Source organism: Atta cephalotes, assembly GCF_000143395.1.
Source record: "Atta cephalotes unplaced genomic scaffold scaffold00010, whole genome shotgun sequence".
NCBI classification, from domain to species: Eukaryota; Metazoa; Arthropoda; class Insecta; order Hymenoptera; family Formicidae; genus Atta; species Atta cephalotes.
The window spans coordinates 6,101,025-6,124,894 of NW_012130074.1; the positions used below are offsets into that span (position 1 = coordinate 6,101,025).

Genomic DNA, 23,870 nt, shown 5'->3' on the forward strand with positions numbered 1-23,870 from the left:
CGATGCTACACGGAAGATTGTGTGAGATATATTTGTGAGATACATTCGATATAATCCCCACGCGCTATTTTAGAAGACAAAGCAAATGTAATTACGACACAAAACGATAATTTTATAATATAAAATGTATATTAAGAAAATTGTGCAATTTCCTTAAACAAAAGTACTTGTTTCAAAAACCCTTTGTACTTACCATCTTTAAAGTCTCCTCGGGCCTCAACAGATAGAACATAGACTGTAAGTGTTGCTGAATATCGCATCCTGCCGCTGATACTCGCCTCGAAGGACGAGCCCTTTCGTTCGGCGGTAAAACTAGGGCTGCTCCCTTGCCCGCGAAGTAACATTCGCTCAGACTGTAAAAATAACAAACATCAATACTTCAATAAACTATTATGATAATTCAATCATAAAAATTATACTCAATATAGGATAATATTTTATAATCACCAAATAATTTAAATACGTTAAGAAGATATTAATTTCAAAAATAGATCGAGTGATAATCGGAATAAAATTTCTATTTTAATCGAGGGCAAGATATTCCGCTTCCGTTTCAATAAAATTATTAGTCGAGAAATATAGATTGAGAGAGAGAGAGAGAGAGAGAGAGAGAGAGAGAGAGAAGTCTGTAAAATTGTTTATTTAGTTCAATTTAAAAGCGGCCCCTAGACGATATGAATACTTATATTATGTAATTACTTTATACAATATTATGTATTGTACATTTTCTTTAAATTCAAGGTAAGCAGTTTAGAGACTCAATATAGCTTCCAGATGATTAATATTGTGCAATATCAAATATTGTGTAATAATATTGATTGTCTAGGAACTGCATAAAAACATGGACTTGGGATTTACAAAAGGATTTCTTATCTCATTCACTCATTCTCTCACACTCATTTTCTTTCTCTCTTCTACAGCCTTTTCTTAATTTATCCATTTCTCACATCCATTATTCTATCACTTCTTTTTTCTATCACTTCTTTTCCATTATATTCTCATCCATTATATTCTCTGTTCTCAACTTCTTCCCTTCTCTTTAAAATATGTCTTAATATTCAAGTCTAGAGAAATAATTATTTTCCTAAATTTAATTATCTCCATTTAATTAACTTCATCAACATATCAACTTGTACACGTGTGATAATTAAAATACAAAAATAGTTAGCGAGTTTGTTAATTAGACAATTTTTTTAAATAGCGATTAAAATATTCGACACGCTGGCGCTGCTGGCAATATTTTTCTAATGTGTCTACTTTAAATATGAGACAGAATAAAATATTGCTACATAAATACTGCTAGTTTTCGATAATTTTAAAAAAAATTCAATTTAATGAGTATTATCAATGAGTATTATTCAATCAACGAGAAAGAAAAGAGATTTAAAGAATTCCTAAAATATCATAGATATATATAGCATATATATTTATATTTTAAACAAACTATGTACATGAAAGTTATGTATATAACATTCTATTTTATTGAATAAGACACATTTTTATAGCTTATTTACTTCATTTGTTATTATTTTTGTTATAAATTAAAATTTTTTTAAATAATAAAAAATCTCTAAATGATTTTGTATAAATACTTTAAGTATTTAAGCGAAATTATTGTGCTTTTGTCTTAACGCGGTATAGTACGTTTCTCTTATTCTAAATTCGGTGAGAAATCTTGAATAATAAATTTGAGAAATCGACGTGTTGATAACGAGAATCGAACTTTTAATGCAATTTAATAGTTTCAAATAGATGTCAATTTTAATCTTCAGTATCGAGACAAACTATTTTAATCATACGCTCAACTGGTTTTGCGGAATCAGCAATTAACAATTCAGTAAACTCGTAGACTATCCGAGTGAATTAATTAACTACATGATCCACTATGAGATCGATATATATGAGACCGATACGAAACATGCTCGACAAATATTTCATATATTTGAAATATTCGAAAAGTCCATTTGTATTTAATTAAAACATAAGTGAAGCATTTTGTTATTTGGTTGCAATCTTTTCAATGACTTCGCAATTAAAAATAATTCGTGCTTGTATAAACTCTGACCACTTTAGTTGAAGAAGTATTACTTTCAGAATAGTATTGAAAACGTGTTAAAAATAAAATCAGATATTTTAAAGAGATTTGTAAATCTTAAAGCCATTTTGACTTAACTATGTCACTAGCAGTTACATTAACCGATCATCTTCAATTAGTTTATTTTAATTTAATTAGATACTTGCTTAGAATACAATCTGAAATATTTATGCGAGATTGTCTCGGGAAAAAAGCGTTCACAACGCTTCATGATGTATCGACCAAACAAAATCGCTTCATGAGAACATACCTAATCTACAAATCGAATCTCGTATACACGTACGAAGATAATGCACAAAAGGTCGACGCACTGCCACGCTCAGCCAGTTCTTCCCGCAAACATTATTTCACGTGTTTCATCCGTAAATTAACGTTGCTCGAACGCTTTATTATATTTACGCCGCGCTTCATCATTACCGCCAGCGATTGCTCTCTCGATGCCTTAGTATAATGAGACGAGCGTCTTTCTACGCACGCACGCATGTAACACGCGCACAGAATCTCTTGCACGACCAACAATCGCGTGTCTAAATTACGTATGTGTGCGTATATGCATCGCGATTACGCCGGCGGTGCCATTTTCTCATGGTAAGTAAACCGTCACACATTTTCATATGATAATGACCACTGACCAGACGACGCACATACATATGCCATTTAGAATACGCGAACTTCCGTTATCGTGCGCCATAATAGAAAGTAGTTTCTCTGTTGAGACTTTACCAGAATATATAAGAATAGGCAATGCATTTTTATATCGCTCTTATACCACAATATTTATACAACGTGCGAATAATTGTCTCTACGATCGTGCATGTAACATTACATTAAAGTTTTCATAACTGATTCTATTGTCCTTACTATTCTTTTGAGACATAAATAAGTATAATACGAGATATAAAATATAATTAATAAAACATACATATCTGGAAAGAATATTTTAGTAAATGGTTTTGCTGAAATATTTACAATTTTAGCTAGACACAGATTTGAAAATAATTTATGTTAAATCATCAAAATAATTATATAGAATGTTTTAATGTTGATAATAATGTAAAGAATTTTAATATTTTAGCAACTGCAATTTAAGGGCCCTACAATTATTTTAATGATTCAAATCAAATTATTTTCAGCACTAAATTTCTTGCTAAATTTTTAGATTTTAGCAAACTTTAACAAAACCGTTTTTTCAATGTACAATTTTTACAACATTCGAATATTAAATAATAAAATTTTCGCTCCTTGTATACAAAAGTACAGTTAGATAAAATGTTAATCAAAGGATTAACGCAGGTAAAAGCGAAAAAATAATTCATTATTTAAATAACATCAATTTTTATCTGATATATCTTGACATTGTACAGTAAAATTTTTTCTGATATTCGTACGTTATATAAATTTTCGTTTTACAGATAAGTTTATTATTTTAACACGATTCAATTTAAATAGGTCAGTCTCTCTCTGTGATGAAATTATCATATCCATATTATTTCCAGATTAAAATGAATAAATCAATGTACCTTATCAATGATAACCACGATGAAAGTGACAATGATAAATGAGCAAATCCGCTTAGGAAATCAAAATGGAAATCTGTTACCATTAAAATCGGCAGATCGATATTTGATGCCTCTCTCTCTAATTATGTTATCGAGAATCACGATACTTTCACACGACCGGATTACCGTGACGCGATTCAATTATGCGCACGAGCTTATTAACAAATTGGGCCAAGTCAATCTCACTCAACGTTCTCTTAATATTCATTGTAAAATCGATCAAATTGGTGTTCTGGTTATTAATCCATTCGATAGTCTGGCGTAGTTTGCATACAGATTAAATTATCAAGCAAGGTATACAAGATGTCATAGAATTGATGAAAATTAAGCACTGTTCATAAATTTAAGATAATTTCTTTTAGCAAAAATGTTAAAAGACGTGAGAACATTTTTCATAATAATTTCACAGAATCAATCAAGGTTTTATCAAACAATTTAAACGAACAAAATAGAGATACTAAATAGACAATATTAATAAAGTAGTCCCTAGATAATTAATATTATTGTATTTTATAAAATTATTAACAATATTATTAATACTCCCGTTAGATAATTAAAAATAAACATCAAGATTTTAATAATATTGTGCAATATTAAAAATTATGCACTAAGATTTATCGTTAAAAGGCCGCTTAAAAATTTTTAATATTATCCAATTTAATTATTCAATTTTAACTATTGTTGACACGCAGACGCCTAACATTAAAAAAAATAAAAATAAATTACTATCGTTCTCTTTTGGGAGTACTAGATTACGTTGGAAAACAATTTAAATATTCTGTGTAAATTATTACTATCTATCTAATGTTAAAGTACAGTTTAAATTACTGATAGCACATTTTATTTCATACTGAATTTATTTCATACATGAATTAATTCATCTTTTCTTGTACATTGAGAAAATGACACATGTCATAATATCTAATTATAGCCGACGATCATGTCTATGAAAATTTTTTATTTTTTAATATCTTGAAAAAAGGGGTCACTTGCGATGAATTAAAGATGTCGAACTTATGACAAAAGAAAAACAATTATTACATGACTGATAACTTTCTAATGATTTTATAATGATGTATATAATATTTATTATCTAACGGTTTTTTAATAGTTGTCAATATATTTTATCGTCAATAATTATCACGAGGTTTCACATTTAGTCCACAGTTGGCCAATTATAACTGATCTTAATTACGAAAGAAGTTTCTCAATACATGATCGCCTTATATATTCCACATCGCATTCGCACATAGATGTTTATATATGTATATAAGTAAGCGGGCGAGCAATTTGCAGAACATTAAACTCATAGCGGCAAAGCTCATAGCGAGCATCGCGCGAAGACACGTTGCGTCGTAAAACGTAGTTTACAATGCATTTTACAGCAGTATCAGCCTTTTTACAGCTGACCACTAGCTATAGCACGGAATTTCGACCTGGTCGCCATTGAAGATTCTCAAGGTTGCGAAACGTTCGGCGCTTTACGATAGATGCACAGCTCCGACCGCGTGCGGCGCATAACTGCATAATTAACGAGAATGATTGGCCAAATAAATTGCGATGGCCTGCTCAAATAACGCCGGTGCGTCTGATCTCGAGCTGGAAACCAACATGCGCATCAAGAGAACATTTAAATATCGTCGCTGATACGAATGTATCGGTGCTCACTATTTTCATATAGTACGGGATATTCCGTGATCATAAATATCAAACTCATTAGCGAATATATTGAATTTTATTCTCCATAATAAATTAGCAATTAAAACCTGAATATCAAGATTAATTAAACCCGCTATAAAAAAATGTTTTACAAAATATCCAAATTTGTAATTTTTCATTAATATGCTGTTAATTAATGTATTTGTTTACTAATCTATTAATTAATATTCTATAAAAAACGTTTCGTATAAAAACTAGAATAAGCGAGCATTTTTGCAAATATTAAAAATACATAAAAATTGTACATATAAAATGCAAGATAATCAATACAAATATTGCATTTATACATGTTTCGTATGTAAATATTACATAAAGATATTTAATCAAAATATAAAAAATTAGTTACAAAAAATTTTATCTTGTTTATTTTATAACAAATATATGTATTTATTCGTAAATTTACTTATAAATTTTTTTAACGATAATTTAATTAAACCACATGTCATATTATTACTTATTTTTTTCAATATGCGCAAACATGTTTCTTTTTCTTTTTCTGACATTTAAAAGATTTTAAAAAATTTACAAGTAAAACATCTTTAGACGTTGTTTCGACAAAGAGAATTATTTCCGTAACTAGCGCCGAAATGGATTTTTTCGATTATTGACAATAGATTGAATACTGCGGAGGTATTTACAGCAGCAGCTGACGCTGTGATAAAACGGGATAAAACCCTCTCGAGGCATCTGCGCGGAGGTAGCAGGACGGTGAAAAGAATTAATCTCGAGACGGAGACCCATCTTTGCTCTAACAAAACGATCTTTACCTGTCGACGTAGCCGTCGTTCAGGTATATGGTCGGTACCCCTGCGTTGGATGCTGCAGGGGCGTTCCCCTCAGGATTCTCCGTAATGGCGCACTCGGGAGAGGACGATAACTATAGAGATCGATTACCCGGTTTTCTCGCTGTACTCCGAATACTTCGTCTTCGTCGCACTCAATATTCGTAAAGTCACGACGCTCGATAAAAAGAATCAGGAATTCTTCTTTGTCAATGAATAATTCTTGATAAAATAAATTTGCTATAGTCGTCGCGAGAGAATCGTCGATACGTCGTGCGATAATTCCGAGTATCAGGCAAGATCGCGTGTTAAAAATGTTCCATTAATACGGAAAATAATCTTCTGCAAACAGTCCGATGATACGCTCACGCGTATTCAAAAATATTAAAGGTCGCGCGTGCGATTAGATAGAGAACCGACGGGATACTGAAATCATCTCTCGGAAATTTTAAGCTAGAACGAAATGACGATACGTGGGCGGATCTCCGTGCGGAACCGTCGCACACCGGAGCGGAACACTTCGCTCGCACGCCAGTTATATATCGGCTGGTTGTATTATTAGCGCGCGCAAAGAGAGACCGTCGTCCCTCCTTATTATAGTACGTATTTGCATTAAGACAAGAGAGAAATTCGTAGAAATCGCGAGACACGCGCCCCCGTGAAGCACGAGCCTTCTGTTCAGTATTTATCGCGCGTGTCTACGATGGTTTCACCGTACGATTCCATGTTCTCTGAATGCGTGTACTTTTATTTAGAGTCGGAAGAAATAGTTTCTCAACCGTCAACTGTTGGTACAAAAATAATTTCCTATTTAATATATGCATTCTCCGATTAAAATTATATAATATAATTGCATAATCATCGATCTACATATTCTAAATATACAAAATATTATCTCGTTTCTCGATGCCTTCGCAGAGCAGCAATTTTTTAAATGCCAATTTCTGGATTTATATTTTCGTTCATTTCAAATAAAGTACACAATTTTTTAAATGCAACTTTGAAATAAATTGGAATGCAAGGAATACAATAAATATATATATGATTATAAATTAGTAAAAGAGGAATTTCCAAGATTATATCTATCATTTTCTTTAATTGGAGCCGCAAAATCTATACGATAGTATAGAAAAGATTCATTATAATACAGTATCAGTGAATAACTCTCTTTTGTTGAATATTATCTATTATTACCTTGAGTTTTTAAATAAAAGAATTTATTAATATTTTGCGCTATCAAGAAAAAATGATTTAAAAAAAAACAATTTTTTCAAAAAAGAGGTAAAATTCTAAAAATTTACTTGAATATCGATAAAATATCACGAGACTTGATTTTCAAAGATAAAAAAATATCTCCTGAAAATTCCAGACTCTCCAAGATTTCCAGGTAATAAGTAATCACATTGTATATGTTAATTTAACATTATATTTTTCAAAATATTATATAACATTACATATCATTACATCGCGTCGGACAAAATAATGCAAGTTGGCGTTTCATGAGATTCATTAAAGTCGCGAGATTACATAATACACGGTACACCGTATACACCGAGGTAAATAGCATTTATGTAAATAGAATTTATGTTAATAATGATATTATGTGTGACGACACTCCAGAAGAACTTAGGCTATGTTAAAAGCTTGAGAGCCCGTAGTGCAACGGACATCAATAGAAAAGTCGGCTTCTTTATATGAGATCAATAAATAATCGACCATACTCCTAAGCATATGTACGCTTATCAGACGCGGTTCGTATATTATATTGAGTATTCTTGGCATAAGCAATATAGAACATAATATTGTTGGATTCAACGTTATTGCATGTGAATCGTTCATCGTGAAAACGATGACATAACCATACTGTGGTTGAAGCGATCAAACCGGAACCGACGCATAGCGATAATTTGACCCATAATTTGATCTTGTTGTTCGACTTTAAGAGAACCGCGACAACGAGAGACATAAAAGATGAATCTATTTTTTCTGGAATAAGCACACAAGTGTAAACAAAGAATAGACAAGAATAATAAGTATATGTGATAAAGATCATTTTAAATCGAAAAATGGATGATTCTAATATTATCTAATAGATAATATCGTTCAAAAAGAAGCACGTATATATATATATATATATATATATATATATAATAATATATATATTATGTATGTATATGTATATATATGTATATGTGCGCGCGCGCGCACATATTAATAGCCTAATAAAATCCATCCACTCTCTAAATTTCTTGGAGTGAAATTTCACTCTAAGAGAATGAAAATACGTCATCATTTTTGGAGAACAGTGAAATTATTTCACTTCTTGAAAAAGAATAACAATTTTCATTCTTTTAAGAAGTGAAATAATTTCACTGTTCTCTAAAAATGACCGTATATTTTCTCTCTCTTAGAATGAGATTCACTCCAAGAAATTTTGATAGTAAGTTTTGCGTTTTTATATTATATAAAAACATAATTTCATTATAATGAATACTGTAATGCGTTTTAATTAAATTACATATGATTTAAATATTCACATTCTCTCTCTAATAAAACATTTGAAAACGGAGAATTAATAAATCTTTAATATAGGTATATATACTTCTATAATATAGGTATATATACTTTAAATATATATATATATATATATATGTTGGCTAAAAATATTATTAATACTTACATTTTTTCATTTATTTAAAATTATTTTACTTGTGTTTTTTACCTCTTAATTATCACTATTATATAAAAGTTTAAAAATTCTTGAAATAAAGAATAATTTACAGCAAATAAACTTTTGAGATAAAAATAATGGTTAATAAGATATCTAATATTTTTACCATAACTGTATGACTTTCATATATATTTTTAATAAATCTCTTTCTCAATAACAATTTTCTTAAATTTTACGTTTTTATATTAAAAATAAAAATATAATCCTATGTCATAATATTTTGTTAAATGAAAAAAATATAACTATATTTTTAATTTAAAAAATATTTAATTTAATCTTAATAAAACTGTCAAAAAATTGACTAAAAGTATACAAATGAAAATCTATCGATTCATGCCATTTTGAGTATCGTAACTGCAACTTCACACGGAGAGATCAGAAATACTCCAACGATCGAAATAATCCACGGATACGCTATAGGTAATTAGTTGAATATTCACTCAATTATACTAATCTTAACTGACGCTCGATCATCTTCCTTGATAACGGTATACTAATCAAAATTGCTAAGAGAAAGCTGGGAGAATGAGAAACTGAAATAAATCATTAAAGAATTCAGTGCGATGACAATCTCACCTATTTTTTATTTTTATTTTTTTTATAATGATATAATTAATCGAAATTAAATTCGAATTTAAATTCGAATTTAAATTCAAAAGAAAAATTTAAGACTTTAATTAATGTCTTTTTAAATTTTTTTAGATTTCTAAAGAAATATATTGAAATTTTGTCGTATTAAATTCTACAGTTAGTTCCAATTCATGAATTTGTTTGACAAATATAATTTTGTCAAACATTCATGCACGAGGTTTCTCATTAGTATAGTAACACATAAAAGAAAAATTTTTAATTATAAAAGTAACATTCTCTTATTTTAAATAATTATCATCATAAATTACAATAAATAATTTTTATAATAAAATTCTTCGCAAACTTCTATGTATTTCTAATACTTTTTTATTGTTTATAAAAAAATCTATTCAACTGCAGATTTAAATTTAACTATTCTGATATAATATTCATTTTAAGAACATTCTTAATACTAATCAAATAAATTTATAACACATGTCATCAAATAAGCACCAAGAGATATTAATATATCACTTTTTGAACGCACCCGATTAATGAAGTAATAAATTGTTTATAACAACATTCTCTAAATCCACTTTAAAATTTATAATTCGCAGTCAAATTCAAGAAAAAATTTTACTTATAATTTTATAGTGTTACATGTCTTAAATACAAATATGTATCCTGATATAATATGTACATATATTTTATATATATATGTGAATTTTACTTCTTCAAATGTTTTCTATATGTTACACAACACGCAAAATTATAAATATAATTCTGTTTCGAATTTATCACGAATTATATATTATATATCATCTAAAGTAAATTCAAAACTTTTAGAATAAATCTCCCTCTAAAGAATAAAATCTTACTCATAAATATTGAAAATTAAGCCACTTTTTATTAAAACGAGTTCCAATTTTCTTCAGAGTGAAATTCCGTTTAAAAATTTACGTCTTCAGAAAATTTATCACATGTTCATAATATTACTTCCGGCGTGCTTGCCGATCACCTAAAAATCAGAGCATAAAGAAGTGCTTCTAAAGGATTGTTCTCGATATATCATTCAGATAACATCACAGCAAGAAAAATAACTTTCCTTTTTATGCACATACAGTATCTAAGACCTTATTTTTGCTAAAGGAAAATGGACTTTGGCAAATATTGAACGAAATTGTTGATTTATGGGATAAAAGCTTGAGAAGAGTTTATTGAACTCCGATAATAAATAATCATATTAAAAAATCTACAAATATGTATCAAATTATAGATAAAAAATCATTACTAAGCAAGTAAAAAATCTTTCGTTTTTAAATACTTGCCTAGATTATAATAATCACACGTAAATATCAGCACATGAGACTATTCTCGAAGCAATGTCCGATTGTCAAACTAGCCAAGTCAGATCGAGAGCACGCGTCTCGCAAATTGGACTGGCGCCGAACGTTTGATCTTTAAGGGAAATAATGCGGAGGTCAATGCAGACAAGAATGACCCAAGCTACAAACGCCGGCACCGTTAAAAGTCCATAAAATCCGCGCAAACGTGACCTGCAGTCAAAATCTGCACGTACCATCTCGTGAACGAATACGAATGGAGCTGGTTGCTGGTGACGTCATTCGATATAAAGTACGCTCATCGTGAACACGCATGTATCCCCCGCATGTGAGCGCATATATGGCGTGTACTGTTATAAAAGGTTCCTTTATGATTGAAAAAAGTGTTATAGCACGATTGGCAACTATTACTTTTATGACTAACTAATAAGCCGTTAAATAAATCACGAAAAGTAATTCATTATTATATACACATACGTATTAGATCACGCTTATATTCGCAATTCTTGTTGACTTTCTAACCGTGAATTTCGATCAGTTATCTTGAACTTTGATTTATACTATTCACAATTGGCAACTGAATATTATAATTCTATTACGGTAGATACAAGTATATGTCGAGCAATAATTTAAGATCAAGAATAATTATTTGAAAAAACTCATCTATCTGCTTGAAAATGTTAAAATCCTTTAGCAGCATATTTAATAGATGATTGATTAAAATCATATAGGATTCCTTTTGAATGTTAGGAACAGGATTCATAGAAAAAGTGAATCCTAAAATCCAAAAAAAAATCAAGAATTTAATTTGCAATATACTTATGGACTATACTTTGAGCATACGCAAAACGATATAATTATTTTAAAAAGCCCATCTATTTGGAAGTATTAAAATCCTCTTTGCACATAATTAGTCACAATTGTGTACAGGATTGTTTATTGATTTTAGGAACACAGAATTCAGAAGTAACATTCAAAACAATATACACCAAGAATATACTTTCGTGACGTTACACCCCATAGAAATTCTCCAGGCGATACATTCAGCGAGGCGGTGATCCATCGTCACAGCGCAGCTCCGTGTGCAACCGAGATTGCATCTGCGATTGTCACTCCCGCGTATTCCTTCATGCCGAAGAGGTCTTTCGGGCTGAATGCGATTCGCGACTGTAAGTCAGCGAAGTGTGTCGCGTACCGGTACCACCCGTTACACATGCAAAAAAATTGCAATCGGTGCATGATGATATTTCCGCGCTGATTACACGATACAACAACTCCAGATCGTGACGGTCGTAGCAAATGGCTTGTGGTATCGATCCTTTTTATTCTCGACATTTTTTCATTGCATCAAAATTGCTTATATGTATAATAAAAATGCAAGATTTTTATAGCTAAACAAACAATCTCATTTCGGAATAGCCATGGCAACAAGAGCAAAAAAACCAATAATACTTGCAAAAGACACATATTCTAAAAAATTTGAATGTAAATTTAATGAAATATTTATATAATCCTGTTGATATTATTAATTTAATGCCAATTCAAATCCATATTTTTTTAAAGTGTAGGATAGATATTTTTAGAAAGTCTTCTACCAAATCAAATAATAAAATATAGAAAGAATAAAAATGGAAAAATATGAGAAAGAAATGGCATTTTCTTTGACGTTTAAAAACTGCAAAACAAGAGTCTATTATATTTTTAAAAAGAAAAATTCTAAATTCTTTGACTGACAATGAGAAAGAGTGAGTGATTGTTAGTACACCCTGTATATTCGCGTTCCAGTATACGAATGGATGGAGTATGTGGGAGGAAGTGAGGGGGAGAGAAAAGAAGATTGCCCTATCTTGACCATCTTCGCATCGAAATCGCGTTACTCACGCAAACTTAAATTATGATCAACGACACGGAAGAGGCTGTACGACACGGCTTGTCTGACCAAAACCTGAGGTCTGTTATTGTGAAACATTGATAAGCACATTTCACAAGAAGCTGTTTTAAAAAAATGTGTAGTAGTTTACAAACAATAAAATTATTTACACGCAATCTTTTTTTAGACGTCTATTAAGTTATTGCAGTAAAGTAGTATATCGATTTAAATAAAAATAATTTTCTGTTGAAAACATTTTTAAATCACTGAATGAAACCACAATGAATCAACATAAAATCATCATTTTAAACAAATAATAATTTTTATCTTTTTTCTAGACACATAATAATTTTACTAATTACTTTTTTGTATTTTACTTTACATTATACATATTTAAATTTATTTGTCCGAATAATCAAAATATATCATTTTTTCGATTTTACTATACTATTATAATAATATTATAATAATAAATTTAATTAAAAAAATATTTTTAAACTTCAGCAATTTTATACATATTAAGTACAATAATAAATTATAAAAGAAATATTGTCAATAAATATTATATTTGCAATATTTTTCGAACAGCAAAAATATTTTTAATAATTTCAATAAATTGACCAATGTGAAATAATAAACGCAACTGTGACTTTCGATTATTTACTTTAATTATAGATATGCTACTTTCAGCTTCATCGATAAATGCAGACAACACACGCTTGTAAAATAAAGAAGACGACAGAATAGAAAATAGGAAAGAGTATATCCAAGAGTACATTTATATACAAAGAGAAAAGATGAAGTCATAAATACGAAGGAAAGTGGCGGCAAACATGACCCCGCTGTGTTGATTTCATGCTGCGCAAGACTGACTGGCAAAAAGTCGAGAGAGAACCCTACGATCGAACTTTTTTCGAATTTATATTCCCTCGTGTAATATAAAACCGAGTTTTATTTCATATGTCATTGTAACACTTTCGTCGATTTCTCTGAAGTTCGACTAATTTCTTCTAAAAAGAAAATTTAACAAGATGAGTGAAAAAAAAAAGACCAAGAGACTATATAATCTCAGAATTTATCCTTATAAATTTATTTATAAGTTTAATAGAAATTACACTCATTTCATTTCATGTAAATTTAATAAAATTCCCTGTATACTTGTCGCATTTTGCCTCCTTTTCTCCAATAATCCCTCTAGTTATATCCTTAGCTAGTCAACTGAATTGATCAGTTTCCAATTTATCGTCTTTTAGCAAACGATTCTATCCTCCCATCATTTCACATTATTTGATTTTATTTTGTTTCTTTTTCACAATATTATATTTTTTACAAAATGTCACATAAAAACGTAATGTGTAAATACACAACTAATTGTAAGTAACGAAAGCTTACATGATATAAGCTAGCTCTTACATTAGCACTTACATATTTCAGTGTAAATTTTATATAGTACATATTTAAAATCGTTTTCATCCAAAATTTTCAGTCTTGAAACGCAATCAAAAATAGAACTATAGTATTATAGTCAAAATTTAAATTAAATTAATAAAAATGTGCAATTTAATAATATCTATTAATGATAGTAAGCATTTAGAAGGATATTAATAATTTGATGCTAGTAAGTATTTTAATTATATTTTTGTATCTTTCGTTATCGATTGGTGAATCTGTCCCAACACATTTCGACGAGTTTGTATGGATCAATCTACTCCAATCGTGAATAATAAAAATCACATTTTGTACTTTAACACTACATCTCGAGCAACGGTCTTCCTTGCATCCTGATGTTCCAGTCGTTAACGCATAGCAGACAGCACGTTACTAAAATTAGCGCGTTCCACAAGAAACGATTGCTCCAAAGGTATCTCAAAATATAGAAGGGAAAAGAAAAGGGAAAAAGAAAGAAGATAATCTCTCCTTTTCTCGAATTAACTTTGGTGACTCAAAAAGTTTTCATGAGCGCTTTCAGGGTGTATCAACGGTGTATAATTTTTTTTAATTAGTGTAAAACGAAAATAGAAATATAGAATGCGAATACATAACATAAACCGAATAATAATCCGAAAACTATAAATAATATCAAAAATTTATTACTGATCAAATGAATCTTTTCGTTTCTTTAATATTTAAAAAAATTTAAATATATTTGTTAATATTTGTTATATTCGTTGGCTAAATTTCTGAAGAAAATCATTTCAGATAGTATTCCTAAAGCAAGAGAACATATTAATAATAATTTTAAATTTTATAATAAATTTTCTGGAATTACAAGGTGAAAGAATCTGCTTGTTTCTCTGCATGTTACATCTCTTTTCATAATTAAACGTAGAATCAGAGTTAAAATATGCTTACAGTTTTCCAGTCATCATTTAGAAATAGTTATCAAATATTTGTTTTTCCTGCGAACGTGTGTGTACGTCAACAATGAAATGAAAGCTGAAACATAATTTAACTTGCTCCGTCATTAATAATGACATACATCTTAATTAACCTCATTAGCTAGAAATCATATGAAAGAATTATTACAAAGTTAAACGTCATTTTACTTTTTTTTTTCGATTAAATATAATTCAGCCGTACCTCCTATCCATGCACGAATCCGACAGCTTCAAGACAGTCAATGATCTCTTATGCTCACGTTCGCGTCATCGTGTGCGTCACGAAAATGACTCAGATGAGAATATGAAAAATCACAACGTTATTCGTATTATTTATGATCAATTTTACATGACTGTTCTAATACATTTGACGTAATGCAACATGAATATATGAACATTTTATATACTTTTTTTATTATGAATGCATTCGCAGTCCGCATTTTAATTAGCTATGTATATTATACAATGTATAATTGAAATATAATATAGTAGACAATATTTTATGTACATCTGAAGGAACAGATATATTACAATATGTATTCATGTTTATAGTTGCAAATTTATAATCCATGCGTTTTTGTATACGCAAATATATTCTTAAATATCCATTCACATATTACCTATATCTTTAAAACAATACAGTGATGGCTAAAAAAACAGCACATTTTTTATAATAGTAAATTTCATTTGCTTACATGTACTTTTTATTATATATGAATATAAATTTTATACAAATATAATTTAACTCATCCAAAAATATTGAAGTTTCGAGAGTTTCATAAAAAATTCTATAAAAAATTCAAAATTATAGATTTCTGATACGCAATTATTTAACTAATCGATTTGATCCGATAAATCCAAAATGATCTCGTAAATTTTTTTAATTCTAAAATGTTAATCTTTCTTTTCATAGTTGTCCATATAATCATATCTCTCTTAAATATGTACTAAAAAAATAAAATAAAATATATATAAAAATCAAAAAAATATTACTATAGAGAACGCTTATATTATATTGGGTTGTCCGGAAAGTTCGTGCCGCAAAAGATTTAAATTTAATAAATGTATACTAAAATTTAAATCTTCTGCGTTTCAATTTTCCTTCAAAATCGACACGAACTTTCCGGACAATCCAATATATCTATGAAATGCATGTTCTATTAATTTTTTTCTATTCTTTTCTGAAACAGAACAATTCCAATTTTTTAACATATTAATATTTTAAATCAGATTTTTAAATTGCTTTATAATTATAATTTGTTTTTGATATTTAAATTAGGCATTAAGTCAACTCTATTTTTGCATTTTATTTTATTGCAGTAAAAGAATATTAATTTTTTAAAGAATTAATAGGTCCAATCTTCAAGATAATAAATACAACAATAAAATAATAATAATGCATAATAATAATAATACTCATTGATACAATTTCAAATGTATTAATGTGAAATAAGGCCTCGAATGACAACAAAGTTCTTCAACAGACGGCGGACTCGCTTTGTCACGATTTCCTAATTAACCTAAGCACGCGTACAAGATGACGTGCACGTTTGCATTAACAAAGTGTTCACCTGCACACGACACAAAACGGGAAGAGAACTTGTTCAGGAATAAAATTGCAATAATGTCTAGGGCAAACGATGATAACATCACAATCAATGTAACGGGGTAACAAAAACGTTATCAAAAATATATCTAAAAAAATATGATAACATTAATAATTCATAGGCTTGTCTCTTAGACAAGCCTATGAATTACTAATGTTATCATATTTTATTAGATATATTTTTTTATTGTTTCAGACATTATATTTTCTTCTATCATCAACATCATTATCTAAATGTCAATACAAAATACATTGTTAAATTTATATATATCGAATTAAAATTCATACTTATATTTCAAAATACAATTATTTTATATTTATTTTTTTTTAATGTAATATTCCATATTAATAATATTACGAGTAAGAAACAACGTAATAATTTTCTTAAAAAATTTTATTTCTGTGTATTGAAATCTACAAAATTGTAAACTGTCAATTATAAATGTTTTGATATTCCGTATTGATTATATGATAATTTCTATCATGATCTAACGAATAAATCTCTTTAAGAATTAAATTTGCTATATCTTTATATCTGTATATAATATTATTATAATATTATTATTTGCATCAATTTTAGATAATTTAATATTACATAGTAAAAACATTAGTATGCGTATAAGTACAGAACAATGGCATGTTTCGTCAGCGCATTAATATCGCATTACCGGGGCAATGAAGAAACTTTTAAGCGTAGCTCTTTTCTGACGTCGTTAAGAAAGGGCAAGAATAGCACTTTCTGCGTATCTTTCACGGTGCCTGGCTACGGTTTAATGATAAAACATGAATTACCTTGAACGCATCCGATGTGTTCTCTTTTCGTATGACGCGCATCGCCAATACGTAAGCCAGATGCATTTTCACTGTATAGGAAATAGAAATTAATGCATGCATTTTAGCAATAACCTAGATCGATAATTCAATTCAATTCGAAATCATTGCGAGTTTTTCGTGCTTCGTAATATAAAATAATTATTAATAAAATATGATAACAAATTTAAGATTTAAAAAAACTATTATTCTCCAGAATAAATAAATATGCACAAAATTAAAATGCGGTTAAAATTTATTGGAAATAATCTATTAATATATATCTCTATAATAATTCTCTAGGACACTTTAGGACTTTGTCTATTGTAAATTTTTGTCTACGAAAAAAACTCCCAAATGTGTGATTTAAGTGAATTGACAATAATTGCCCAGTATACGATTATTTATTATTAAATAAATGACAAGTAGCGTTAAAAATAAATATGCAATCAATATTATATACTTTTTAATTTATGCATCAATTATTCATTATTTTATATATATAAATATATTTTACTATATAAATATATTTTACGCATTGTGTTAATAAATTTCTATCCCGATATCTTATGATCTGTTTAGAATATTATGAGCATTTATATGAAAGATTGCGTATACATAACTGTTACAGAACTGTAATGTTTAGGATATGTCACATTTCTAATAGTTTCGATTTACATATTACCAGAATTACGGATATAATCGAACGAACGTCCGGTGGTTGAGAGCGCGTCGTCAACCGGAAGACTACTTCCCAGTCTGTTCGACTGTGATCGACAGCCCGAATTAATCAAAGTCTGTCCTTTGTACACATGTCGATATTTGCACGCGAAATGCTTATAAAAGACTACCACTGACAGTAGATTTTTTACGTGAATTTAATTTAGTACTTATCTTTTCAAAATTCAAATTGTATCAAATTGATAACGAATATCTAAAACATATTAAAGATATCATATTAAAACTCTCAATCTATCAATAAATTAAATTTTATATATATAAAACATCATGTTTAATTTCATCATTCAATCATTTTAAGATTCTTGTGGATTAACGATAACACTCCTTTTATCTTTTTAAAAGTTAAAACTGTTGTTTACCGCTATATTTTATAATTAAAAATCATTTATCTACCTCTTCTATTATCTACCTCTTCTATTAGACACTGACTCATTGGGCGATGTAATAAATTTGTAAGATGTACAATATGTTATAAATAATCATCACTTAATATTTTTTACATAATAATTAATATATTTTATGATATAGTAATGCCTCAATAGTCTATGCAAATCTTACGTGACGTAGTAAATACGTAAATGGCCAACATACATAAATTTTATGGTATGCAGTGTATACTATATGAATAATCAAGAAGGCGTTAACTCGTGTATGTTGTTATGTAAATTGTTTTTATCATATAAAATACATTTGGTGCAAATTTATTACGCACATTAATTTGTTCTTCCACGTTAAGTTTTATGAATCTTACTCATCACTTACATGTTTACGCAAGCAATACGAAGTCGCCAAAATTGGTATTGTAAAGATGAGTCTAAAAGTCAGAAGAATATTAAAATAAAATACGAGCAAAAATAAATATCCGAATATTAAAAATTATATTTTCGTTAATATTTTTTATTTTTTGTCATTATGTAAGCTATATTCAGATTAGATGTAGCCATCGACCATTCATTTTATTTATTAATAGTGTAATTGTTTAATTGCATGAGAATAATCTTATTTGCAATGTATTATTCATAACATTACGTTTTAACATTCTTTACGCATCTCAATGCCTTACACCTGTCTTTTTTATATGGAAATTTATAAAAAGAATTTGTTTGCTCTGACAGATTTAAATTCTGAAATAAATTTGGCGAAGCAATAAAATTTCCAAAAATACCCATGGAGAATAACTTCCATTTCTTGGAGAACCCTTTTGATCATATGATCAAAGTAGTTCGTAAATCGTACTTTATTTTATGTCTTGCTGTATCTCAATAGTCACACTTCATGCGGGATGATGAACATTGTCCGCGGAAACATCTTTTAGCGGCGCTGTAAGTTTTTCTAAAGAGAGAATCGTTTGTAATCACAAGAGTGGCGTAATGAGGACCTCTCATGCTTATTCGATTCTCACAGTTATTCTACCTTCGACTGAGACAATTACGGGGCCGTTTAACTGCCCGATCGTGGACAACACGGAATAATGAGAGGATGCACGAAGATTACGTGGCGATTACAGCCAATGATTCGGCAAATTTATTGATCGAAGTTTAGTTCTTACATTTTCCGACGGATCACAATGTACTACGTGCGCGAAACGTCTTATAGATTGCATAAATGTGACGCGTGATTTTCATAGTGAACTTAATTTCTGAGATATCGAGTCATAAACAGCTTGAATTATTCTATCTGTATAATTTTTCGCTTCTGGCATTTCTGATTCTTTGCGCATGATAATAAGTATAAATTCTTTACATTACACTGTAAAAAATAAAATGTTAATTTTAACTTGAAGACATTAGTGGACTTTCTGAGATATACAAAAATATTAAAATTAAGACAAAAATGTTAATTTTAACATTTTTACATGAAAGTCCACTAATGCCTTTAAGTTAATATTATTAATATTTTATTCTTTACAGTATTATCATATTCTTATATTTTCAAGATTTTTATGATTTGTATAATGTAAAAATAATATAAATAGATAAATACAATTACATCTTCATTTTTGTAAATAATATTATATATCACAAAAATAAAATTATTACAAAACTATAAATTATAAAAAAAATATACGATACTTTATACATAAATTTATGTAGATATATTTGTAAATTATATATCATGTATTATTGCTTTACAACTTTAAATTCATTTTTTCATTTTCTCAAATCTTGAAATGATTGCTCAGTCTGATGTAACATGTACTATCATTATTAATTTCCTAACATACATAACATATAAAAACTATTCGCGAGATATGAATCAGGATTTCCATCAGTTCTACAACTCACAAAGTAATCGATCATACAAAATCAATTTCTCTGAAACCCACAGAGTCATCATGGTTCGCGTCAAGCATAAAACAGAATAGAGTAAATGCGGTTAATTCTTACAAAAAAAAATTTTTTACGCACGTCTATAGTATAATGCTGCTCTTCGTTAGAAATTCCGATAGACTTTCTTTCCCCGCGAATTCTCGATTTCGTCGATTATCCTCGCTTCTTCTCTTGTCCTCGGAGAAAGTTGTCGTAAAGCACGTAATCGGCGGAATAAATTGTCCGACAAGGATAAGAGTAAAAGCGTGCGTGCCCGCGGATAAACGTTAAGCCGAATGGGCAAGTAATTGATTAGATTGTTCGATAAAATAAAGTGAAAATTGTTAAATTACCGCCGATATTGCTAGCAATGTAGAGTGCAAAAAATGAACTGAAGCGATTTCATTTATTTTACATCAATCTCTAGAGACAACTCTATAAATTAGATTACTTTAACACATTGACTGCCGCCATATAAAATAAAAGATGATTATCCAGGAGTGCATTCCAAAACTTAACTTTATAAATTCTTTTGAATATCCTTTATCTTTATTCAACATTGATTAACAAGAATAAAATGATATTCGGGTTGACAGAATTGAATTTTGGAACGCAACCCAGAGATCATGCCAATAGAGAACACTAATTAGAGAACACTAATATTCATTTGTTGAGAAATATCATGAAGTCCTTATGGCACAGAGATAAACTTCTTATCGATAGTTCTGTGTTAAAGAGTTTCAATATTACTTTCTTCGCATTCTTTTCAATCAAAAGAAAAGTTAAGGACTCTATTCAATAAAAAATATAAAAAAATGTTTTAAAACCAAATTAAAATTTAATATACCTACATTTCATTATATTTATGTTAGATATCCTTAAAAAATATATTTTGGAAAGACTTTTTAATTGTAAAAAAAAACAGAAGTCTAGTTTATTCATTAAAAAATATTCTAAAAAATAGCCATCAGAAAATAACTCTTTAATAGATACACAATTTCCAAACTTTATAAATCATCACGAATATTCATCACGAAATATATTTTACATTGTATAGAATTAGAATCGAAGACCAAAAGAAAGTAAAATATCATTGATTCAGAATACGATCACATTATAACGTATCAACACAAGCAAAATCATTTACGATAATATTTGCATGATGATATCTTAATAGCACACTACTATAGTATTGCGTAAAATGAAATAAATGAAACATTGAAAAACGGACACTACAATAGTTTGCAATCTTGTCCAGAATAATAACAGGATCGCGCAGATGTCCAATCGATATCACAAAAAAATATCGTTCTATTGCTAAGAAAGTAATTTACTTTCCCTCAAGTAACGGTTATCTTTAACAAAGAATATTTTCTTGATAATAATCTTAAAATATATTTATATTATAAATTTTACAAAAAACTTATTATTATGTACTCAAACCAAGAATTTATTTTCTTTTGAAGAATATTATAAAATTGACTGAAAAAGTGAATTTATAAAACAAGCAAATTGAATTTGTTTGAATTTAATAATTTTTTGAAGTATTAAACTTACTAAAATTCAGAATACATTTCGAATAAATTTAATGCTTATAATAAACTTATAATAAATTTACGGATATCTAAACTTTGGAAATATATGAAACAAATAATCATTATTAGCATACATTATGTACTTTTCTGTGTGCAAGCATACACGTTTATAGTCTAGCAATTTTTCAGTTAGTTAACATACGGATAGGTCGCGAGAAAGTGGCATAAGTTTCCGAATACCTTTATTATTAAAAATAACCAATTTCGTGCGTTAATCTCTGCCGCGTCATGCGTTCACGCATCCTGCTTTCTTCGATAACAAGATTGAAAACGTGAGTTCAATAGTCATTTTGGTTTAACTTTCTTTTAAAACGAAGATTGGCGCTAAAATGATCGCTTTTGCTTAACGATACGTATTATCATCATTTGTGCTCAGTGATGCAACCGCATCACTGAAATGAGAAATCAGCACATTCGTCAATAAGATATGTCAATAAGATTATTCAGAATGTAACGATCTATAACTTATATATTATTATATCACTTCAATAATGATCACAAATAATGATTAAGTAAATTCGAGAATAATAAAAATCATCGAGATCTAGCAAACTATTTATACGCGATTATTTGCTTTTTGTTTCCTGATTCGAATTAGACTGCAGTTTAATAATAAGCACTGTTACACTGTGAAAAAAAGTATTTAATTCTAAAATATTAAAATGTTTTATTCTTGTTTTCATTTTTTAAACATTTAAGGTGTTTTAATTTTAAATACAATTTTTCAATACACAAAAATACTATATGTTTGGATTTAAAATACTATACGTTTTTAAATCCAAACACAGAGAGATTTTGTTTAATAAAACATTTTAATATCTCAGAATTAAACATTTCTTTTTTGAGTGAAGATATTGTTCAAAGAAACAATCGTTTCTTAAATTAAATAACATTTTGTTACTTTTAACTTTCATGTGTGTTAAAATTTAAATCAATTCATTTCTGTGATTAGTTTTTGAAATAAAATAATGTTCATAACATACATATGCTCTTAGTTTGAGTTCTTTAATACATTTTCTTGAATTAAATCGTTTAATTTCATTGTTTTAAATTAACAGCATATAGTTAAATTAACAGCATATACTGACTAGTAGAGTAAACTCCCATAGAAATAATTATAAATAACTCAAATTGGATATACAATAATTTGACATCATACGAATTTAACAATATAACAGTATAATGTAATATCTCATATATGTACAATATAACATAAGAAATATAATTAATATATAAAGTTGCATACGTAAATTCTTTTGTTTACACATATTGTTAACACATATTGTTAACACATATTGTTAGTATCAATGATTTCAACAACTCAATTAATAGTAAAATTAAAAATTAATAATTCTAATGAATTATTAGAATTATTAAAATGACAAATTAAAATTATTATTAAAAAATCCGATGTATTTAATCGCGCAACTTTCGTAACTCATCATCAATCGTGTACTTATTTAAGAAAGCATGGATAAAGTTCATTAATCTTTGTGCGATAATTCAAATAAAAATTAAAAGTAATAACATAAGAACATCTAGCATCTAAACATGTGAGTTTGCATGAGTACCCACTAGAGAAATACACGAGACAGCGAAACACTCCAGATGGACGGCCGAGTGACAAAGAGCTGAGCACATCGTCCTCCCAGGAACACGTGCTTCAAAGAGTTTTATCTCTAAGAAAGAAATCCAGCTGAACCGAGCCGGTTTCACATTTATCGCCCATTTCGCTTGAACTTGTCCAAAGGAAAATTGATGA

General features: G+C 28.6%; 1 protein-coding gene across 1 annotated transcript in view; it reads right to left on the reverse strand.

The window, feature by feature from the left end:
• The window catches only part of LOC105627797 (protein phosphatase Slingshot homolog 2), a 132,991-nt gene that overhangs the window by 71,591 nt on the left and 37,530 nt on the right, over positions 1-23,870 (reverse strand). The window contains exon 3 of the mRNA XM_012209076.1: positions 194-353. Within this exon, the coding sequence (XP_012064466.1) occupies positions 194-353 (160 nt within the window). The remainder of the gene's footprint in view (positions 1-193; positions 354-23,870) is intronic.